The sequence below is a fragment of the Quercus suber genome, unplaced genomic scaffold, assembly GCF_002906115.3.
Source record: "Quercus suber isolate HL8 unplaced genomic scaffold, Cork oak 2.0 scaffold_324, whole genome shotgun sequence".
In the NCBI taxonomy this organism is placed as follows: Eukaryota; Viridiplantae; Streptophyta; class Magnoliopsida; order Fagales; family Fagaceae; genus Quercus; species Quercus suber.
The window spans coordinates 276,439-298,969 of record NW_027069777.1 but is presented as its reverse complement, the minus strand read 5'-3'; the positions used below and the strand labels follow the sequence as shown (position 1 = coordinate 298,969).

The window sequence follows — 22,531 nt, the reverse complement described above, 5'->3', positions numbered from 1 at the left end:
TGTTAATTGATTCATCAGTATTTAATTCACTACAATTCTTGAGGCAGAGGTTTCCTCAAAAAAAAAAAAAAAAAAAATCATTACACTCTATTTGTTTAGGCATTAATGTTTTCTAGAAGATATTTTTTAGAAAACTATCTCATTTTCCAGTATTTTGTAATGACCTTGAAAATGGGCTTGAGAACATTTTCCAATGTTTGGTATGTACAAACATTTTTTGGAAAACTATCTCATTTTTTTTAGAAAACTATCTCATTGCAGCTATACCACTGCAATTTTTGTGGCTCTGGAACTCTAAGCATCAATACCAAGTGAACAAAAATACGCATAGTGGCAAGAAGTGCTTAAGTTTTACCATCCCACACCTTTGTAACAGATAACTTTCTCAGCTTCTTGTCATGATTGAGCATGGCACTTACACTATTAACCACCAAAATTATGCAATCAATATCCACTAGTTACAATGGCAAACCAATCATTCCATATTAAAATAATTTTTAGCCAACAAAAGGACTAAAAGTTACTTCCAGATCCACATGCCCATGAAACAAAAGGACTAAAAGTTGCAAACCAATACCCATTAAAATGATCTCAAAACCTACAAACTAGACGCTAAATAGTTTGATAAATACCAAAATGCCAAATTGTCCAAATAGAAAAGCATAAATTCTAACAATAATGCACCTACATAATCAAAATTGGCTTAAATAATTGTCAAAGAAGTTCTGCAACCACTATCTACGGAGCTTGTCATTTTTCAACATGAATGACCTTGTTTGTTTTTCATCCCCATTCAAATGGTCAAATGCAGATGCAAGCAATTTTCTTCAAACCCATCCATCTTCATAACTTCTTCATAAAGACTACCAAAATTTAGTTGATTTTCAGAAATCTTTTCTATTGCAGAAGCAACCTTACCAAGTTGTATGGACAAATCTTGGTAAACAGCATCTTCAATCATAGTAGCATGACTTTGTTTCCTGTGAGATCTTGTTTCATTTGAGGCCACATGTGAGGGATCAACTTGCTTCTTTTTGGATATGTCATCAACATCAGCATCAACAAGAGGAGGTGAGTCATCCAATGCTTTTACACCTATATCACCTACTCCCTTGGAAAAACCTCTTGTAGTCATATCCTTACCCACAACCAAAGCCATCTCATCAAACATCTCAATTTTCTTGTTTAGAAATTGTGCATGATTTGGATGTGCCTATGTAAAGAAAGGAAAAGAAACAATTAAAAAAAAAAAAAAAAGGAAAAGAGAAAAAAACTAATATGAGAGCAATAAGAATAATGAAAAAAATTAAACCTTACAATGATACAAACTAAAAAGTTTCTACCTATAAAATAAAAATAATAAAAGTTTCAACCTCGACTTCTTCATCATACAATGTCCTATCACAGGTGATCATTTTCAAATCATCATTCCATCCAAACTCGCTTTTCTTATTACAAAGTAATGCAATTGTATTCCAATTGGTTTTGAGTGTTTTAAAGCGATGTTCCACATGCTTTGGAGTACATTCAGTCATAAATTTCTCAGTAATTGTTTCAGCAACTTTAGCATATGATGCATGTTTAAATGTGTTGGATTGCTTATTTCCATGAAGAGCCTTATCTGCAAGTATCTCAAGTAATAAATTCTGCATTAGTTGTGACCACCTGAAGTTGGTCTTGGTGTCCTTGACCATATCAGTATCCTTTTTATTTCCCATTGCAATTCTATTACAATGATATTTACAAAAAAGAAAAAAAAAAGAAAAAAAAAGAGACAAAATGAAAAAATAATATAAATAATATTCAATACAAAATATGAACTGGGGGTGTCCATGACAAACAAAAATAATTGTAACATAAAAGTCTTGATAATATGAAACCAAAAAAATCCATTACACAACCAACTAATATAAAGAGTATGAAATCACTCCATAGCATTATAATCCTCCCACATTTTACGACAAATATCATCCCATTTTTGAACCCATTCTCTATTCTCTTCTTGGACTTCCCTTTGTGATTGTTGGATTCTTCTACTTGTACTGTCATTTGCAAGTGGACTACCACGAAGCCCATTGCTCATAATTGAGTCTAGAGGGTCAACTCCTATTATATGATTGTGAATTATGCAACAAGCTAAGACTACATCCACTTGTGTTGGGAATGACCAAAAAGGTTTTGCATCTAACACACAGAAAAGTTTCTTCAAAACCCCAAAACAACGCTTAATGCGCGTAAAGAAGAATGGCGAAGATTGAATAATTCTTTGTCATTTCTTGGTGGATTATCACTAAACTCTTTCAAATGGTAACGAACACCATGATAAGGGGATATAATTCCTTTCCAAACTCCATAACCAGCATCACCAAGATAATATTTACCTACACGTTCATAGTCAAAAGGAAAAGAAATCACTCCAAAAGCTATTATCCATAATAAATCACTTTCTATTCCTATAATACCTTCAGGAATTTTTAATCCCCTTGGCCTAGAGAGTGCGTCATTTAAGACACGTGAATCATGTGCACTTCCTTCCCAACCAGCTAATACATACATGAATTTTAAGTCGAAGGTAGGAGCAGCGAGGACATTTTGTGTTGTTCCATCCTTTTGGCTGCGAAACCTTCCTTGTATTTGAATTGGAACAAATGCACGGACATGAGTTCCATCAATAGCTCCCACACAATCCTAATTACAACCAATATATGTTACATTTTGTCTTTTATCTTTATATGTATATATATATATAAATAAAAATAAATAAAAAAAGGAAAATGAAGGCCTTTGGAATTTACCTTAAAATAGAAGTTAAACCCGCTACTATTTCTTATCTCCAAGGGTGTATCTTTGTCAGGCTCTCTAATCATGTGTTTGTATAATTGCAAGACTGCTCTAAGGACATGCCTAAAGTATCAGTGCACTGTCTCAACTGATCTATAAAACCTCCCACCAACAACTCGGAACCTCACATCATGCCCAATAGTGTGTAAAAAAATTAACACTTGTTCTTTAATGGACATATGAATGGTCTCTTGAAGTAGATTATTCTCGCTCAAAATTTTACATAGCGCATAAAAAGCAATGGGTCTCATCCTTATATGATAGAGACAACGCGTATCACCTCTACAAAGAATATCATTCATATATGTCTCTCTTTCATACTCTCGATTGACATGAGGTTCTCTAGGCATAACTCTCCTAGATCTTAGTCCTTTCAAAAGAACAACACCCAAAGCAATAACAGATGTAGCTGCCCCCATTATGGCAGCAGGAAATGATGGGTTATCCATCTATATTTCCCAAAAAAAAAATTTTTTTGATGAGTATGAATTAAATGTGTACTTAAAGAAAGCATTCACATATACAGGTACCTAAACAAAACACTTCATAAAAAAAATGACCACTTTAAGTTTGATGAGACTAAACTATAAGGTAACAACATCATCACTCCATAAGTTTGATGAGACTATCCTGTTTCAAATATAGCTTTATCTAGCAAACTAATTCTGCTAGAGATGTTCTACCTGAGATACTAAACAAGTATTACCTTAATTTGACATGCCCGACTCAATTCACTCCTTAATTTCCAATTGGCAAATGAGGAACTTTCTTAATACAAGAAGGACAACAACAACTAAAAAAAAAAACAACTCTTTAATAATTTTAACTCCCTAAACATTGAGAGAGGATTCTAATATTACTAATAGAGCATTACACAATCCGCATAATTCACAGTGATAAAAAATAAAAGCAAGCCCAAAATTCAGCAGTAGTCCAAACAAGAATCCATCAAACCGAGAAGAATAAAATCAAGTATACTGAAACACACACGAACAAGAACCAGCCATGCAAATCTTAGGAGATTAAATTGTGAATAGAGTTGGCAGAACAACAAATTGTATCATGGAAAACAGTAATAACAATAATTAGAACTATGGATTTCTGAGCATGCCCACATGCTTGATTGTCAAAATCATAAGACACAAACATCAAAAACCATATAAAACACCTAAACTATAGTCTATTTGTTCTCATACAAATTTTCAACTCAAACTACCCCCGGCCCCACAACAAATGCCAAAGGTTATAAAATTTAATATTAAAAAACGCCGAACATGGGAATACTGAAATTGAAATCAAGAAACTAATAAAAACATGAAATTACTATATATATTGTTAGTTTGTTAGCAACACAGAGAGCAAACTATAAAATTGGGGTTTTTGTAGAGAAGAATGAAAGAGACGGTGAAAATATGAGAGGAGAGAGAAAGCAAAGAGAATGGAGAAAACTAAAAGCTTACCGTGAGACTATGAGACAGAGAAGGCGCCAAAATAAGTTGTTTCCCGTGGCTACAGAGGGTAAAGAAAAAGATAATATTGATAGAAGATGTGATGCGTGAGAGAGATTGTTTTCCAAAAAAAAAAAATGAAAAACATCCCATAGAAAATAAGCCTTGTTTTTATTAGGGTTTTTTTTGTTAATTAAAGATAGTTTTCTATTAACTATTTAAACATTGGAAAATGTGAAAAACTATTTATATAGATAGTTTTTCAGCGAAACAAATAGAGCGTTAATGTGAGTTTGGATAGCGGCAAGAGTGGCGTTTTGTGTGTCTGCATTATTTTGGCTAGGTCCTGTGCACTGTTCACAGGACTCGTAAGTACGGAATTCAGTAAATTTTGCTTTAAAACTAGATCCCACGGCACTATTCACACATTTTAAAATTATTTTGCTATAGTATTTTCAGCAATAAGTTTTTAATTTTCAGCAATAAGCGATATCCAAACAGATCCTAAGGTTGAGTTTGGATTGCACTGAAAAATGAAACTGCCTGCGTTTAGTGTTTTTTCTGTGGGTTCCGTGCACTATTTATGGGATCTACAAGTACGGATTTCAGCAAATATTAAATTAAAACTGGGTTCTATGGTACTATTCACACATTTAAAAATTATTTTGCTACAGTATTTTTAGTTTTCAATTTTTAGCAATAAACAGTATCCAAACAGGCCCTTAGTAAAACACCCGTTATATTAATCTTATGTTGTAGAGTTAATCTTCTGAGAGTTTTCAATTTATGCCCTTGCAATTGGTACCAAGCAGAAGTTTTATATCACGTGATTTAGACTTATATGTATATTAGATTGGACTTTCAAAGACTTTTTATTATTATTTTATTTTAGAAGAGGACATTCAAAGATTTGGCCCTGCACAAGAACTTATAAAAATTGAAAATTCTTTTATGTAAAAACGATTAAATGATATATTCATGTAATTAGTATTTGATTCATGCCTCCCTTTTCTCAAAATTGTACACACGAAAAACCACACTTTGAGCAACAATTCAAGGGGTTCACTCAAAATCTTAAGATTATGCGGCTTCAAAGTTTAAAAGTCAGTTTGACCTTTAGTCTCTGGTTGATCTTATTAGACTAGATTAGGGGTGTGCAGTCAACCCACCGATCTACCAAAATCATCCTGATTCAACCCAACCAGTTGAGTTAGGTCGGTTTTTAAGGTTGGTGAGTTAGGTTGGATTGTCAAAAAAAAAAAATTTACAGTGGGTCAGTAGATTCACAAATCCGCCTACCTCAACTCGACCCACATATTTAAAAAATATATATTTAATCTTTTATTTATCAACTAAGTTGGTATCAAACTATATGATATCCTACTAACTATAGAATAATACAACTAGTTCATGTTTATTTTATTTTTCAATTAAGTTAGGATAGAACTATTTGATATCTTACTAACTAAATAAAATGTCATTTGGTTTGATAATTTGTGTATGGTGGTGCTATCTCTGAGAATTTTCAAATAGCAAGGGTAGCTGTGGGGCCCGTGGGCCTGACAACCTCGGCCCATCGGGTAGCAAGGCCCAAGGCCCATGCCGAGGAACACTAACTATTCAAGACTAAATTGGGGAAAGCCTCTTTTCCCAATCCATGCCGAGAACCTCCTCATCCTCGGCCTGACAAGGGTGATTTTCGGGAAAGACCAAGCCCAAAGTAAGCTGTTACCTTCGCATTTAATGCATTCACCTAACTCCCCTGGCCGCATTAATGGGGATATAACCCCTTAGCAGGGCAATGTTGATCAGAGTGAACCACTCGAGTACTGATAAGGCCTCTGATGGGACGGAGGGCCAAAAGAGAGGCAAATAAATGATCAACAGATGGAATAAGGAGATAGGAAGATGAAGACTATATAAGGAAAGCAAGTAAAGTAAAAAAGGGGGGGAGGAAAAAAAGAGAAGCAAAAGGCCTCCTCGGCCCATGGCCGAGGAGCATCCTCCCAGTTGTAAAGAAACTCTAAGTATCTTTTTATAAATGAGAGTTGATGCTTGATGAACGACGGCCAGCGCCTAAACCTTTAACCCACTCTCTATAAATTTATTGTTTGGGCTTGTTGGGCTGAAAACCCATTCATACTCAGGGTCAATCCAAACTGAGTCCCTACAATTGGCGCCGTCTGTGGGGAGGATTAGGGTGCTGGCCGGCGCACTAGGCGAGTGTTCTGAGTAGTCGTTTTACAGAAGGTTGAAAAAAAAAAAAAAAAAAAAGATTTGACAGCGAAGAGAGAAATCTTGATATGAAATATGAGGTGTGTAGATACCCTGAATGAGAAAATGTGGCTGAGACTGACTCACCACGATGTGAACTGGTGTTACAACCTTCATCACCTGAGGGGTAAGACGTACTATATGAAGATAAGGGATGATAGGGTTCGTCTCATCCAGTGTCTTCCTGATTCCAATAAGGGGTTAACCCAAGATTTCTCATAGTGCCGGGAGAGTGGCACAACGGTTTTCATTGCCCAACAGTAGAGGGAGAGCCAGGTAGGATATCCGAAGTAAAAGACGATCTAGGTTACAGTATTTTCAAGTTTTATAACTGTATATTTGATTTGGTTGATTAACCATAGGAGTTTCACTTTTCTTGTCACAGATCTGCACGCCTTTGCACGTCATTTCCATCTGGTTAACAAAGCGGATTTGGAGACAGTTCTTAGGTCGGACCTTTTCCTAAACGAAACTGATAACCAGGTCAGAGCTGCTCATCACATCCTCGGATGCGACCCTGCTCAGAAATCATTCCCAGTCCCGAAGCACGTAATTAAAGCTCGTGACCCTCGGCTTACGCAGATCACTGTGGTGGAAGACGGTTTTGCATTTACTGAGGGGTCTTATATACCTGAAGGCGTTCCGTTAGCAGGTCCCTCCTCATCCCAGCAAGTAACGGTGGCCGAGGAAGGACTATCTAAGAAGGCAAGGGAGGTGGTCGAACTGAGTTCTTCTGAGGACGAATATAGCGTGTTCAACCTAGCTGATCAGTCCGAGGATCCCTCTGGTGATCTAGGAGATCCTCATTTGTCCGAAGCCGATCTCCAGTCCCTAAGAGTTGGTACTCCGACTGAGATGGGTTTAAAAAGACAGCCCCACACCAATCTTCTTGACCTGCTCAAAGGCGGTTCCAAGAAAGGTGTACCAGAAGAGTCGCAGCCCCAGCCCCCAGCACCTCCGCCCCAGATTTTAACTGTGCAAACTAGGTCGTCTTCTGCTCCCACAATAACAGACCCTCAGACCGAGTCTCATGACCCGAAGAGGAAGAGACTTTCCAAGGGTAAGGAGCCAATGGATGGGAGCAAATCCCATTCCCCGCCCGAGGAGGGTAGGATTCGCAGGCCTCCGAAGCAATTGAAACTCGGTGATCAACGGAAGAGTAAGAAGGCCATCCAGCAATCCGAGGCTCAAGCCTGGCTGCCCGCTGCCATGCTCCATGATCAGCCCCTGATGGATAACGCGTCGATGCAGGAATCTCAAGGAGCCCAGGGGGCTCTTGTAGCCGAGGCCCTGGAGAAATCTCTTCTTCTTCCCACTGACATGGCCGAGCTAAGAAATATGAGTGGGGTAGAGGTTGTCCTCGACCTTAAGAAGTATCTAGGAATGGTGGGTCCTTTGGCACCTATTCACTTTATTCAAAGTTTGTCACTTAATGTCTTCCTTTCTCTTTACGGAGTTACTCGTTTTTATTGGCAGGCTATCCAGGCCCTTTTCAGGTTAGGCGAGGAGGTCGATGACCATAGCAATGCCTTAGCGCAAGAGCGTGACAAGTTCTTGAGGCTGCCAATACTCTCAAGAGGTCTGAGGCCGACCTAAAAAAGGCGACCGAGGATCTGGAAGAGATGACGAAGGCCAGGGATACTGCTGTCTCCGAACTAGCCGTGGCCAGGAAGCAAGCTAAGGATCAAACTAATCGCTTGCAAGACGTTGAGGGTCAATTACAGACTGCCAAAGAGAACATTACCTATATGAAGGGAAAGTTGACCGCGGCAATCCATGAGAAAGGTGTTGCCGAGTATGCCAGGGACGAGGTTGTGAGAGCCAAAGAGAGGCGGTATTTGCAAAAATAGACGCTGAGCGCTCTGTAGAACAGGCAGAGGAGAATGCTTTCGCAGATGAGGTGGCTAAGACTGAAGCCACCCTTCGGGCTCAAGTTCCTGCAGTGTGCAGGCATTACTGTTCTCAGACCTGGCATGAAGCCCTCAACCAAGCAGGGGTTGATGTCTCATCTGATCTTAGGAGGGAGGACAGGGTATATTACCCTATTGCCATTCGCGAGGTTGCACCTGCTGCGCCCGAGGAGGGGTCCTCATCACTAGCGGTTGAGAGTCACGATAAGACCGTCGAGGATACACCGTTAACTGACCAACCATCCGAGGAGGTTGAGCCCCAGAGAGCGTTGGGGAAGTTATACCCGAGGGTCAAGGAATACCACAAGACGTGGCAAGTCCTCCGGCGGACCTTTCGAGACCAGCCCTTAGGCCTTGGCCAAAGCCTTTTGATTTACTTATTGACTTAATTTGCCTACTGAGTCAAGGAGACTAGTATACGACATAGGATAAATTTGTTTATTTTCTCTTTTATCTCATTTTGTTTCTTGCCTCAGTGCGTTGTAAGGGAGTTGTATACTTTCCGTTTGAACTGAATACTTAATACTTCGCTTCAACTAATGATATTTTCTTTTGTTTGCTTTACTATTGTATTCTGCTTAATATTCGTACTCTATTCTAGAGTTAGCCTCATGAAACCATCTGTTATCCTTCAAATATGAATCTAAAGACCGTATTATAGCTTGACTCTAAGTGACGCTTTGGTTTTTCTTCAGATAGTTATTTTCTCCATGGGTTCGAGTCCGAGAACCATGCAATACCCTGGTTATGCCTAGTACTTCTATTTTTCTATAAGTGTCTAGTTTTCCATAGGTTTGGGTCCGAGGACCATGCAATACCTTGTTATGTCTAGTACTTCCATTCTTCTATAAGTATCTAGTTTTTCATAGGTTTGGGTCCGAGGACCATGCAATACCTAGGTTATGTCTAGTACTTCCATTCTTCTATAAGTATCTAGTTTTCCATAGGTTTGGGTCCGAGGACCATGCAATACCTTGGTTCTGTCTACCACTTCTATTTTTCTGTAAGTATCTAGTTTCCCCATAGGTTTGGGTCCGAGGACCATGCAATACCTTGGTTCTGTCTAGTACCCAGGTATAATGGTGTGTATAGTTTTACCATAGGCTTGGGTCCGAGGACCATGCAATACCTTGGTTCTGTCTACCACTTCTATTTTTCTGTAAGTATCTAGTTTCCCCATAGGTTTGGGTCCGAGGACCATGCAATACCTTGGTTCTGTCTAGTACCCAGGTATAATGGTGTGTATAGTTTTACCATAGGCTTGGGTCCGAGGACCATGCAATACCTTGGTTCTGTCTACCACTTTTATTTTTCTGTAAGTATCTAGTTTCCCCATAGGTTTGGATCCGAGGACCATGCAATACCTTGGTTCTGTCTAGTACCCAGGTATAATGGTGTGTATAGTTTTACCATAGGCTTGGGTCCGAGGACCATGCAATACCTTGGTTCTGTCTACCACTTCTATTTTTCTATAAGTGTCTAGTTTTCCATAGGTTTGGGTCCGAGGACCATGCAATACCTTGGTTATGTCTAGTACTTCCATTCTTCTATAAGTATCTAGTTTTCCATAGGTTTGGGTCCGACGACCATGCAATACCTTGGTTATGTCTAGTACTTCCATTCTTCTATAAGTATCTAGTTTTCCATAGGTTTGGGTCCGAGGACCATGCAATACCTTGGTTATGTCTAGTACTTCCATTCTTCTATAAGTATCTAGTTTTCCATAGGTTTGGGTCCGAGGACCATGCAATACCTTGGTTCTGTCTACCACTTCTATTTTTCTGTAAGTATCTAGTTTCCCCATAGGTTTGGGTCCGAGGACCATGCAATACCTTGGTTCTGTCTAGTACCCAGGTATAATGGTGTGTATAGTTTTACCATAGGCTTGGGTCCGAGGACCATGCAATACCTTGGTTCTGTCTACCACTTATTTTTCTGTAGTATCTAGTTCCCATAGGTTTGGGTCCGAGGACCATGCAATACCTTGGTTCTGTCTAGTACCCAGGTATAATGGTGTGTATAGTTTTACCATAGGCTTGGGTCCGAGGACCATGCAATACCTTGGTTCTGTCTACCACTTTTATTTTTCTGTAAGTATCTAGTTTCCCATAGGTTTGGATCCGAGGACCATGCAATACCTTGGTTCTGTCTAGTACCCAGGTATAATGGTGTGTATAGTTTTACCATAGGCTTGGGTCCGAGGACCATGCAATACCTTGGTTCTGTCTAGTACCCAGGTATAATGGTGTGTATAGTTTTACCATAGGCTTGGGTCCGAGGACCATGCAATACCTTGGTTCTGTCTACCACTTCTATTTTTCGGTAAGTATCTAGTTTCCCATAGGTTTGGGTCCGAGGACCATGCAATACCTTGGTTCTGTCTAGTACCCAGGTATAATGGTGTGTATAGTTTTACCATAGGCTTGGGTCCGAGGACCATGCAATACCTTGGTTCTGTCTACCACTTCTATTTTTCTGTAAGTATCTAATTTCCCCATAGGTTTGGGTCCGAGGACCATGCAATACCTTGGTTCTGTCTAGTACCCAGGTATAATGGTGTGTATAGTTTTACCATAGGCTTGGGTCCGAGGACCATGCAATACCTTGGTTCTGTCTACCACTTCTATTTTTCTGTAAGTAGAGGTTTGTCCTCGAATCGCTTTACTGGAGGTGATTCCTTCTTGGGTCAGATTATGATCTTTACACGTGGCGTTGATCTCGCCTCCAGCTCAAGGCCCCATCTTTTTCATTTATGAAGCGCCCATTGTCCGCTCGTGTTCCGCGCTTGACACTTCGGTGCGCGAAACGCGCCTTCATTAATGTCCTCGTAAATTAACACGAATCCAACGGTCTATGGCCTCCTTGAAAATTGATAGCTTCATTATTAGCCCAGCTGATAATTCTCTTTTCGAACTCTGCATAAATTAATTCTCACCAACCCCCACCCCCTATAAAAGGTGGCGAGATGGTTTCTCCACAACCCATGGACCTTTCAACACAAACAGAAAAATAGAACACCTTCTTCCAACTTCCCAAGCCCTTTTAACAACCCCGCCGGAATTGTGACTGGAACTGGCAAAAGCCGGTATGGCCGTAGCCCCCACTGGGCTTTCGGTGCGGCAGAATCTAGGCGTAACCCCGATGGCGCCCTACAAGGTGGCTCGGAGGGATGTTGTTAGAGTACCTAACGTCTTTCCTCGGAGCACACCCCCGACGAAGAAGAAGTACGAATTCACCTCATGGGCGGTGCTCGAGTGTTGCCGTCTCCAATGGCCAACACTCGTGAGGATTGGAGAGAATCAAGGGAACATCATGGGGGAAGGTGTCCCGGAGCCCCTACATCTGCTCCTCTCTTTGTTCCAGCTCCGCCTGGCCGAGAAGGGAGTTGTCGGTGGCCTGGAAACATGATGGCTCTCCCCCTTCTTTGCCTTTTGTGTCAAGCTCTCCCATTCTCTTTATACCAATAAAGGGACGGCTTGACACTTCCCACCGGCTAGCTTTTTTAGGGCGGCTCCACCTAGGCCTCTGATTGTAGAAATAGCTGGTAGGATTAGCTTGTAAATTTGTGTATGAAACACACCTGCCTGAGCCTCTAATTGTAATTTGTAATGTTTCTGTTTATGAAATAATAANTAGAACTTTTAGTCATCTTTAGGGAATGGATAAGTTTAAGAAGTTGGTTGAGTCCGACGAGATGATGAACAAATTCATTGTCGACTATGGAATATCCAATAATGTGAGTTTGAAGTACTGTGAAGAAGGGGAGTGGTACCTTAAGAGGAGAGAGGGTGAAGTTGTGATCCCAATAGTTGCTTTCGTAGAAAGAGGGATGAGAATCCCTATGAGGCCAGTAACTCTCAATTACCTTAGGCATTTTCGCCTGGCTCCTACTCAGTGTGCCGTGAATGTATTTAGGATATTAGGGTGTGTAGATACCCTGAATGAGAAAATGTGGCTGAGACTGACTCACCACGATGTGAACTGGTGTTACAACCTTCATCACCTGAGGGGTAAGACGTACTATATGAAGATAAGGGATGATAGGGTTCGTCTCATCCAGTGTCTTCCTGATTCCAATAAGGGGTTAACCCAAGATTTCTCATAAGTAATTCCCTAAAGATGACTAAAAGTTCTAAAAGAAGAAAAGGAGGAGTAAAATCAAGGAAATTTGGGGTCGCTAGAAAAAGAAGACTTACAGAAGTATGGCGATTCTCTTCAGGAAGAGTGCAAGTTGAACTAGACTTAAGTCATACGCATCAATGGTTGTAAGCGCGAAAATGATGAAACCAGGCGGTTCAAACAGGTACTTATACTCCCCCTTAGGTTCCCCAAATGTAACCGCTTGTTCATAAAAGCAAGAGATCATACCGTTGAAAGTGGGAAACGTGGTGCCGTCAAAATTTAATGTGGGCACCCATTAAGTCTTGAAACGCTAAAAACACGCATCGGGCAGTCAAAAAGCCGCCAGCATTAACACGAACCGAAGTGGGGCGACTCGTCTAGAGGGCCCGCAGGTATCAAAACCCTCCTCCCCGTCCGAGGGAACGTGCAGCAGGGTTTTGAGGGGCTATTATGGGGCCCGTGGGCCTGACAACCTCGGCCCATTGGGTAGCAAGGCCCAAGGCCCATGCCGAGGAACACTAACTATTCAAGGCTAAATTGGGGAAAGCCTCTTTTCCCAATCCACGCCGAGAACCTCCTCATCCTTGGCCTGACGAGGGTGATTTTCGGGAAAGACCAAGCCCAAAGTAAGCTGTCACCCTCGCATTTAATGCATTCACCTAACCCCCCCTGGCCGCATTAATGGGGATATAACCCCTTAGCAGGGCAATGTTGATCAGAGTGAACCACTCAAGTACTAATAAGGCCTCTGATGGGACGGAGGGCCAGAAGAGAGGCAAATAAATGATCAACAGATGGAATAAGGAGATAGGAAGATGAAGACTATATAAGGAAAGCAAGTAAAGTAAAAAAGGGGGGGGGAAAAAAAGAGAAGCAAAAGGTCTCCTCGGCCCATGGCCGAGGAGCATCCTCCCAGTTGTAAAGAAACTCTAAGTATCTTTTTATAAATGAGAGTTGATGCTTGATGAACGACGGCCAGCGCCTAAACCTTTAACCCACTCTCTATAAATTTATTTTTTGGGCTTGTTGGGCTGAAAACCCATTCATACTCAGGGTCAATCCAAACTGAGTCCCTACAGTAGCAAATAAAACTATTTGGTTTGATTATTTGTGTTAATTTGATGCACTGCCAACAAATTTATAATATTATAAATCTATTGTTATTTGTGTTGATTTGAACTTCGATTCACTAATAAAATAGTTTGTGTTAGTTTGGTGTTATGCTCAGGTTTATTAGGTTATAAATGTTCCTTCATTTGTGTTGGTATTGTTCTAATGCTTAATTTAAAAAGAAAAAAAAAATTCTAACCCAATCTAGGTGGGTTGGGTTTTTTTTCAACTTGATTATGGTGGGTTGGATGGAAAAAACTTCTCAACTTGACCTAACTCAGCCCATGCACACTCTTAGACCAGAGAATCGTTTTTAGTAAAAACCATGGTCTCTTGCATATATGTGGCCTGAAAATGAAAAAAAAAAAAAAAAATTCCATTCAAAATCAAACAACTAAAACAAGTGAAGACAAAGAGTTTTGCTCTATGTCCTGACCAACAATCCCCCCCCTAACCCCCCCCCCCCCCCCCCAAAAAAAATCCAGTTAATATAATATGCTCAAGGCACAAGTCAAGTTGGTTTTTTTTTTTTTTTTACTCCTTAATTTATTTTTGAATCCTAAATTTATTTTTAAGAAACAAGACTCTTTTTAAAAAGTTAACATATGTTCTAAGAGCATTGGTTTAGTAACTATTTTTAAAGGAAAAGAAAAAAATGACTAAATTTTTTAACAACCTTTTATATTTCTTATTAAAGTGGTATTATCACTTTCCTTAAATAATCTATTAATAAATACCCTAAAAGCACCTGTTAACTAGACCCTATAAAGAAGAGAGATGCTACGTCTACAACAATTTTACAACATTTTTACAACAAATCACAGGTGGTTAGTTATTATTGGTTCAAATTTGAAACTAATAATAAGATTACTTTTTTGTCCCAACAATAATAACCAGTAATAACCTGCCACTTAGGATTTGTTGTAAAAATGTTGTAGACATATCATTCCTCCATGAGTGAGAGGGTATAACCACTTACCATAAGAGTTAATAATCACTTTGACACAACATCTGTCACAATTTTTTAGATTCAACTCTGTAGAATTAATAATATTGTTTCTCAAACCAAAAAAAAAAAAAACTATGTAGAATATATATTGATAAAAGAGATTGATAACTTTGATTGGCTATACTTTTGGCCAATTTCTGGCCGACAAGCAGATTAACCTAGTGGCAAGGCAACTCGTGGGTGTAGTCAACTTAACTACAAGGTCAACAGCTGAAGACTTTTGCAGCAAGACAAAATTAAATATCTAAATTATTTCTGTGGGATCAAAAAATACAAGAAAGTAAATGAAAGACAATTAATTTATGATTTGTGGGAGAACGATTTACAATGGGAGAACTAGGTAAGAATAGAACGATTTACAATGGGAGAACTAGGTAAGAATCCAAATTAAAAGACTAATATCACAATTGAAAGAGGTACAACTAACAACTTTATATTCTATTCGGTCTGGCTGGCCAAGGAAGACGATTACAAGCTGAAATCATTCTGTACAGTTTTTCTCTCTGATTTTTCTATCCCCCTTCTAAATGGGACAAGGGCCCTATTTATTCAAGTTCTGCTTCTCTCCCTGTGGAGGATTGTGTGGAGGAAATAAGATAATATTTGTCCCATCAAAGGTTTCCTCCACCTTTTGAGGAGTAAGTGATAAGAGGCATTACTGGGGCAGGTCAATCAATAATGAATTCAGCCTTTGTTATGTGTGAACAGCCATTTTCTTTTTTTTCTTTTTGTGGAGAAAAGTGTGAACAATCATTTAACGCGAAGGTGACTATTATTGAATTTAGGCTCTACCTTTCCTAATTCTTCGGTTGTTGGCTCTTTCTCTTGCTCATTCGTATCCTCGGCTGTGGCCTGATGACAAAATTTTCTTCGGCAGCTTCGGCCATGTACTAGGTGGGAACGGGAGATATCGACGGGCTAGGCCTTGCTATCCATAAGACACTTTGACTTTCTCCTTTTCTCGGTGCCAGTCTTACACCTCTTGCACTTTCCTTGGGCTGGATCTGTGCTTCTCCCTCCATTATTCCTTTCCCATGGGCCTTTAGCATTTATCCCACTCCCCCCACAATTTCTTAAATCAGACAATTATGTTATGAGACAAAAGCAAACCTAAAGCACCTTTTTCTTTTCCCTTTACATTTTTCTTTTGAACAATGTTAAGCACTTTGTGAGCTTTTCACAGTGAATTTACCTATGTTATAGGTCGTTTTCCTTTGCCTCTTTTACGAATATATTGCTTGACCCATTTTTCAAATTGTTGCTAACGTGAGCTGTCTTTTCCGGTGATTCAATTATACTGAAATTCTAGAAGTTAAGGATTTGAAGCAGTAAAAGAATTATATGCCTCACAGAATAAATCAACAATTTATCAGGACAAATATTTTTCAGTTCAATACATAACTTTTGATAAAATAGAAACCTTCCTAGCAAAAGAAAAATAAATAAATAAATAAAAAGATCAGAAAAATACTTCAATATGCTAATCAAACGACACTAAAAGTTCAAATAATTTGCAATGGAATATGGCTGATCAAACCATGCAAAGCTAACATAAAAAACAAACATTGATAATCACTTCCTACATGTAAGGCAAGATTTGAAGAGCATGTTACATATTCATATTTTGGATTTTTTTTTAAACGGTAAAAATACAATTTACACCTACTAACTTTGCTTAAGAATTATTTTGGTCCCTTAGTTTGAAGTTTGTAGTTTTAGTCTGGTAATTTTGCCCAAAATCATTTTAGTCTTTTAAGTTTAAAGTTAGTTATTTTAGTCAAGTAAAATCCTTTTAATCTCTTAATAACTCACTTAGTGCAGTAACTTTGCCCAAAAATCACTTTAAATTATCAACTTATAAGACTAAAATGATTTTTAAGTTAAGTTACAAGACTAAAATGACAATTTTCAAACTTAAAGGACTAAAATGATTATGGGGTAAAGTTGCAAGACTAAAATGACAACTTCAAACTTAAAGGATTAAAATAATTTTTGGGCAAAGTTAATGGGTGTAAATTGCATTTTTGCCTACAATATATATATATATATATAATTAAAATGTGCAAAATTTACAATGGAGCTAATGCTCCCTTCTCACCTTCTAGGCCTCTACCGTTATACGGATTAAGATCAAGTGCAATACTACCTAATTTAATAGCTTTCAATGACTGAGATTGAGAGTTGAAAAAAGCAGTTGAAAAAAGCAACTTTCAATCTCAATCATTATATAAAAAAGGGGGAAAAAGGTAAAATAGTCAAACTAATAAAAATATTTAGTGAGGGGAGAGTGAGTAATTACATTGGGTGCAAAACTCTCCCAAATTGCTATTTTCCAACCACACACCCATATTGAGCTTTAACAGGGTGGTATTGCTAAGTAAATGGATGCTTGTAGCCATTATTGTAGCAGGTTTCTATTTATTTGTGGTGGCTAGGTTGCTATGGGTGAGAATAATGAGATCAGCATTGCTATGGACAAGAATGGTGAGATCGGTGATTCACGGTGTGTTTGTGGTTCATGGTGAAATCATTGGGTTTGTTGGTGGGGTTACTAGATTTCTTTTTTTTTTTTGTTGGTGGTTCACAGTGAGTTTGTGGGTTTATTGGCGATTGTGGTGGTGGTGGATTTGTAGGTTTTTGTGGGTTGCTAGTGGTGGTGTGTGTGGTGCAGCAGTGATGGGGTGGTGAGGTTGCTTTTTTTATTTTTTTATTTATTTTGACTCATGATGAATTTGTGGGTTGTTGGTGGTAGTGTGTGTGGTGTAGTGGTGGTGGAGTGGTGAGTTTGGTGACAGTGGTTGATGGATTGGGATTTTGATTATAGGAGGGTTGTGGTTGTTGTAGGAGGAAGAGAACCACTAAATATGAATAAAGAAAAAGTATATAAATTATAAAAAATTGTAAAAAAGTTTAAATGAAATGGTGAATTAATAAAATTTGAGATATTTGGTATATTGTAAAGCAGTACAACATAATAAATAAAATAATTTTTTTTTTTTTTTTTTTTCCTTTTTCCTCTCGTAAAAAAAAAAAAAAAAAGGAAAAAAAGAGGTAATTCCACAGATGAGATTGGGAAAAAAAAGATTTTCAAAAAAAAAAGAAAAAGAAAAAATAATTCTATAGATTCACGGGACTGACTAGTCCACCAGAAAACAAAGCCAGCTGACAAAAAACAATTGTCATGTGTTCAAACAGTGAACGTTACAATATTTCCGTAGTTTCCAACCAAGCACTCATTTGGCCATTTCCTTTCTCTTTCCACGCCGTTTCGAATCAGCTGTTTCATAAAATATGACCGTCGCAATTTTCAACACCCTTCCAGCGAAACTTTACCGTACAACTCAAGTCACTTTTTTTAGTGATCCAATACATTATCAACCAAACTAGCGGTTGAGATTCGTTACAGTAGGTTTGATGTTGTACATATAATATATATGTAGTAAAAAAACACTCACTTAACCAACCCCAAGAAATCTCGCAAAAGAAAAAAAAGACCCCACCTCACATGTGCCTTGTCTTATGGTCGGATCCTTGGAAAATTTCGCACCTACTGTTCCAACATAGATCGGACAACTCATGCCTCATCATACTCAGAAAAAAGCTAGCAAGAAAGATCAACCAGATTGTCTTCTTTCCTCTTTCTCTTTTTATTTATTTATTTATTTGGTTGTTGTTTAACAATTTAACATTAACTAAAACTATGGATGAAAAAAACAATTCGAATTTGAGATGAGAGCAAGTAGCAAACAGTCAACAATTATAGTCAATCACTTCTGTTTTGCATTTATCAAAATGCTTGACAACTTAATTTACACCAAAATCATAACCAAAAAAAAAATACATTCTTGTACTAGTGATCCAAGAACAATAAATACCACAAGAAAGAGAAAAGCATTAATTTCAGTACTCTTTAAAAGAAGCTGTTAGATCTAGCTATGTATGTATAAATGAAATCCATATATATATATATTATCTCGAAAATTGCTTTATTCTTCTATGTTCATGAACAAATGAGTTAGTGAAAACAAACTAATCAATTAAACAATACCAAAGTTGTGAAAGATAATCCAGCCAAAACCTTTTTCTCCACAGCTTTTTCATCTCTTCCAAGCATAAACCAGCAATGAAAACCCAGATGGGCCGCCCAATTCACTCTCCTCTGTGCTGGCCCATTCCATTACAGAGCTTCCTCCAGAAGACCCTGCCGAAGACCACATAGAAGTCGAAGACGATGACAAGCTTTTCCTCATCTTTCTCCATTCGATCCCACTCAAGCCATAGCTCCAGCTCTGTTGCGGCCACAAAGCCATCCCATTTTTCTCACCCGAAGAAGAATTCGCTTCCTTCTCTCTATCTTCATCTCCTTCAAACCTGAACATGAAAACCGCGTGTCTATCATCGTTGTCTTTCTCGAACAACCAGTTGTACACGTCCCATGAGATCTGTACAGGCACCCCATCAACTTCAATTCTCTCATTGCCTCTGAATTTCCACTTTAGGCGCTTTATCTGCAAGACCCTTTTGTTATCCACGCTGAAACTGAGCCTGGTGTTATCATTGTACCCGCAATCTATTTGTATTTCCCTGGTTTTGCCTCCAAATCTTGCTCTCGTGGTGTAGATTTTGTTGGCAAAGACATGCTCTCTTTTCAAGACAAGAACTTGGTTAGTTTTAGGCCTTTGGGCTTTGGTTTTGGCATAGGCTTCTTTGGTGGAGTCTCCAACGAGAAGGGTAATTTCATTGTCAACAACTACGGCTATGTAGAACTTGGATTGGGGTTCAGGTCCAGACCCGAACTTGGCTCTGGTAAGGTCCCAAAAAATTTGAGTATTGGCGTTGAGCCTTTTGGATCCATGCTTTTTCCAGAAAATAAGGGGTTTAATGTGGAGGTGGAAAGTGTATTGGGAAGAAGGAGAAGAAGAAGAAATAGGAGGAGAGTCGAATATGTGGTGATGACGGGGGAGGAGATTAAGGTGAAGAGAGCGGCCAAGGAGAGAGCGAGACCAGGTTAGAGAGAAAAGGCCAAGGGCAGTGTGGTAGAGGCAGGTGGTGAGGTTGGGGTTGCCGGAGGTGGGCGGCGGGGGCGGCGGCGGCGGTAGAGATTTGTGGGTTTCATTATTGGAGGGGCGAAAGCAAGAGGGGAATGGAGAGGATTGCTGAGACATCTCTTTTTATTTTTTTGTTTTGGTTTTGGGTTCTGTTGGGGAGCTGAGATTAGAGAGTGTAGGGTTTTGTGGTTTATATGAAGGGCTTTAAAGCTTAAAGAAATTGGGGGAGCCTAAGTAAGGGGAGCGGGGGTAAAAACTAAAAAGTTGAGAAGGGGGAAGGAGACTTCTCAACCTGAAATATTAGACTAGAGCCAAAATATTCAAAGGGAGACTCAGAAAGGTCTTGACCCAACCCCCAAAAAAAAAAAAAAAAAAACAAAAACAGCTAGAATACAAAAAAAAAAACCTTAATAAGAGAGTGAAAATTGCCAAGTCTAATGGAGAGTAATTCTAATGACACACCACATAAAATGCTTCAAATTTTGTAAATTTTGCGTTTTAGATTGTGATGGACTGTTTGTTACTTTTGTACCCACTATTTGTTTTTTATTTACAATCTGCCTTGTGGACAGTTGTGCCACAATTGTGCTATCTTTTAATATTTCCAACTGAGGTATCTAATTTTTAAATCCTCTATTCCTAATTGTAATTAAGGAATTATAAAATTGCAATTAAAATAAGTGAGAATTATCTCCTATTAATAAGTTTATGCTTTGAAATCCTAGTTGTCTTATGATTTTCTAGCTAAGTAAGGAAGGTTTCTTTATTAAAGAACCAAATCGTATTAGTTGTCAGAGTGATAATGGATTCCTTATCTATCAATGATAGACATAATTCTTATACATGAAGGCAATACTGCTGTAAAAGATTTGATAGCATTCGGCCTTTCGTCCAATGATCCTCTTTCAAGGGAAAAGATTATAAGAATCATAATTTTGAGAGAGAGACTAATAATGGAGAAAAAAAAAAAAGAAAAAAAAAAAGGAAGAGGCTTTCACTTGAGAACTGGTGTAAGTAAAAGAGACAACAACTTTAGCGCTTTCTTTACAAAAGTTTTTGGAAAGCACACAAATTAAGAAGAATTTATCATACTTGAATTAACGCAACAAAGTGATAAAAGAAAGAGACCTACATAACACTCTTGAGGCCAGTATGAAATATTATTAAGTGATATTTCGTGTAAGAAAAGTAGAAAACCCATAAAAATAATAGCCTAAATTTTGTTTATCTGTTTAGTGTATATATATATATATATATTTTTTTTTTTGGCATGAATAAGCCATTTTTTTTAAATTTCTTTTATATTATCAAAATTCCACTTATGAATGAAAATATTTGTAATAATTTGATCCACATCAAGTACAAATTATGTAATAGCATAGATTTTGTTTGTCTGTTTAGGACCTTTTACATGAATAAGCCATTTTAGATTTTTTTTTTTTTCAAAACCAAAATTCCACTTACGAATGCAAAATTTTGTAATAATTTGGTAGACACCAAAATTCTATTGCCTATTAAAAAAAATTTTATGAAGGAAAAAAATTATTACGTAAATAATTTGAGGGCTAATTAGCATTTTTTTTATATCACTTTTGAAAAATAATAATAATGCTCTTCAATTTTTCTTTTTCTTTTTACTTTTGTTAGAACTCTAGCTTTGTTATTTTCCCCCTTTTCCCTTACCTTTGATTTCATTTTCTAGGTCTTAAACCTTGAACCTTACAAGTTACAAGACATTTATGAAATAGGAAACATATTCTTTTTTATTTTAATGAAATTTGATATACATGATAGTGTTATAAGTATGATAAAGAGGCCCCAAGAGGGGTGGCCCAGTTGGGAGAGATCCCACATGCAAGCACAAGGTCCCTTGTTCGAGTTGTGGCGGGTACCGTGTGGGAGAAGGGTTCCTAGTTTGCATTGTGCCTCTCCTGTTGGCTCTCTTGGGGTGCTAGGGTGAGGTCTGTGGCACCCCGGTCACAGTAGCTATGACTCAATCTAACATTTCTTAGCGGGAGGGTGCCCCTATTAGGTCACGCTCTGAGAGGTTAGTCACAAATGGTTGCCCCCGCCCCCCCTTTCGGTTCATCAAAAAAAAAATAAGTATGATAAAGAGAATAATACATCAATAAGAAATACAAAAATTAAATTCATAAAAAAAATTAGAAAAAAAAAATCAAATTTTAATTGGGGAGAGGGGCAATAGTTGTAAGCTTGCTATTAATTTGTAACATTTTGGCAGGCCAAGAGGGCAACTGCCCCCAATTGACCCCTAGCTCTGCCTATGAACACAAGGTAGGAAATGATTGATATTTTCTCTAGGGAAAGTTTTCACCTGCAGATAGTTGTAATAACTGAAGTAAATATTTGAAAAGATATTGTAACTAATTTTATAATATAGTGAATCCATTCAAAGTTGGTCCCGTAGCATTTTTCTTCAAAGAAAAAGAATTTTTCATGTAAATATTTGTGTTCTTGTATGTTTTTTTTTTCTTTTTCTTTTTTTTTTTTTTTTTCTTTTTTTTGAGAAGATTGTGTTCTTGTATGTGATACATCTTTTCTTGTATGTTTTTTTTTTCTTTTTCTTTTTTTTTTTTTTTTTCTTTTTTTTGAGAAGATTGTGTTCTTGTATGTGATACATCTATTTTATTATTAGTTGAGATATAGGCATGATAATCTTAGTTATAACATTTTTCGGGATATGGTAAATTTTTGTTGTTGAATTTCTTAATTAACATAAGATTAGATTTTAATAAAAAATAATAAATA

General features: G+C 37.9%; 2 protein-coding genes and 1 long non-coding RNA gene across 3 annotated transcripts; all 3 read right to left on the bottom strand.

Moving 5' to 3' along the window:
- Nucleotides 1-458: 458 nt before the first annotated feature.
- Nucleotides 459-4,420, bottom strand: LOC111996291 (uncharacterized). The gene is made up of 2 exons (XR_010632841.1): nt 4,302-4,420; nt 459-1,213 (listed from the first exon to the last, which is right to left on the bottom strand). It is a non-coding gene; the product is annotated as an uncharacterized LOC111996291 (long non-coding RNA).
- On the bottom strand, nt 1,789-4,291 carry LOC136071546 (protein ALP1-like). The gene is made up of 3 exons (XM_065782980.1): nt 2,796-4,291; nt 2,463-2,688; nt 1,789-2,381 (listed from the first exon to the last, which is right to left on the bottom strand). The coding sequence occupies exons 1-3, from the start codon at nt 2,865-2,867 to the stop codon at nt 2,206-2,208; spliced, it is 474 nt and encodes a 157-aa protein (XP_065639052.1). The 5' UTR covers nt 2,868-4,291; the 3' UTR covers nt 1,789-2,205.
- A 14,232-nt stretch (nt 4,421-18,652) lies between the features above and the next one.
- Nucleotides 18,653-20,029, bottom strand: LOC111996262 (uncharacterized). The gene has a single exon (XM_024028221.2). The coding sequence runs from the start codon at nt 19,877-19,879 to the stop codon at nt 18,812-18,814; it is 1,068 nt and encodes a 355-aa protein (XP_023883989.1). The 5' UTR covers nt 19,880-20,029; the 3' UTR covers nt 18,653-18,811.
- Between the last annotated feature and the right edge of the window lie 2,502 nt (nt 20,030-22,531).

Bases quoted from the DNA above. Each gene is read 5' to 3' on its own strand.
- LOC136071546 (XM_065782980.1), bottom strand. From the start codon at position 2,867: ATGATTAGAGAGCCTGACAAAGATACACCCTTGGAGATAAGAAATAGT. The intron at 2,689-2,795 runs GTAAATTCCAAA...GGTTGTAATTAG, and splicing joins GGTTTAACTTCTATTTTAAG to GATTGTGTGGGAGCTATTGA. The intron at 2,382-2,462 runs GTATTATAGGAA...ATGAACGTGTAG, and splicing joins GGGATTAAAAATTCCTGAAG to GTAAATATTATCTTGGTGAT.
- LOC111996262 (XM_024028221.2), bottom strand. From the start codon at position 19,879: ATGTCTCAGCAATCCTCTCCATTCCCCTCTTGCTTTCGCCCCTCCAAT.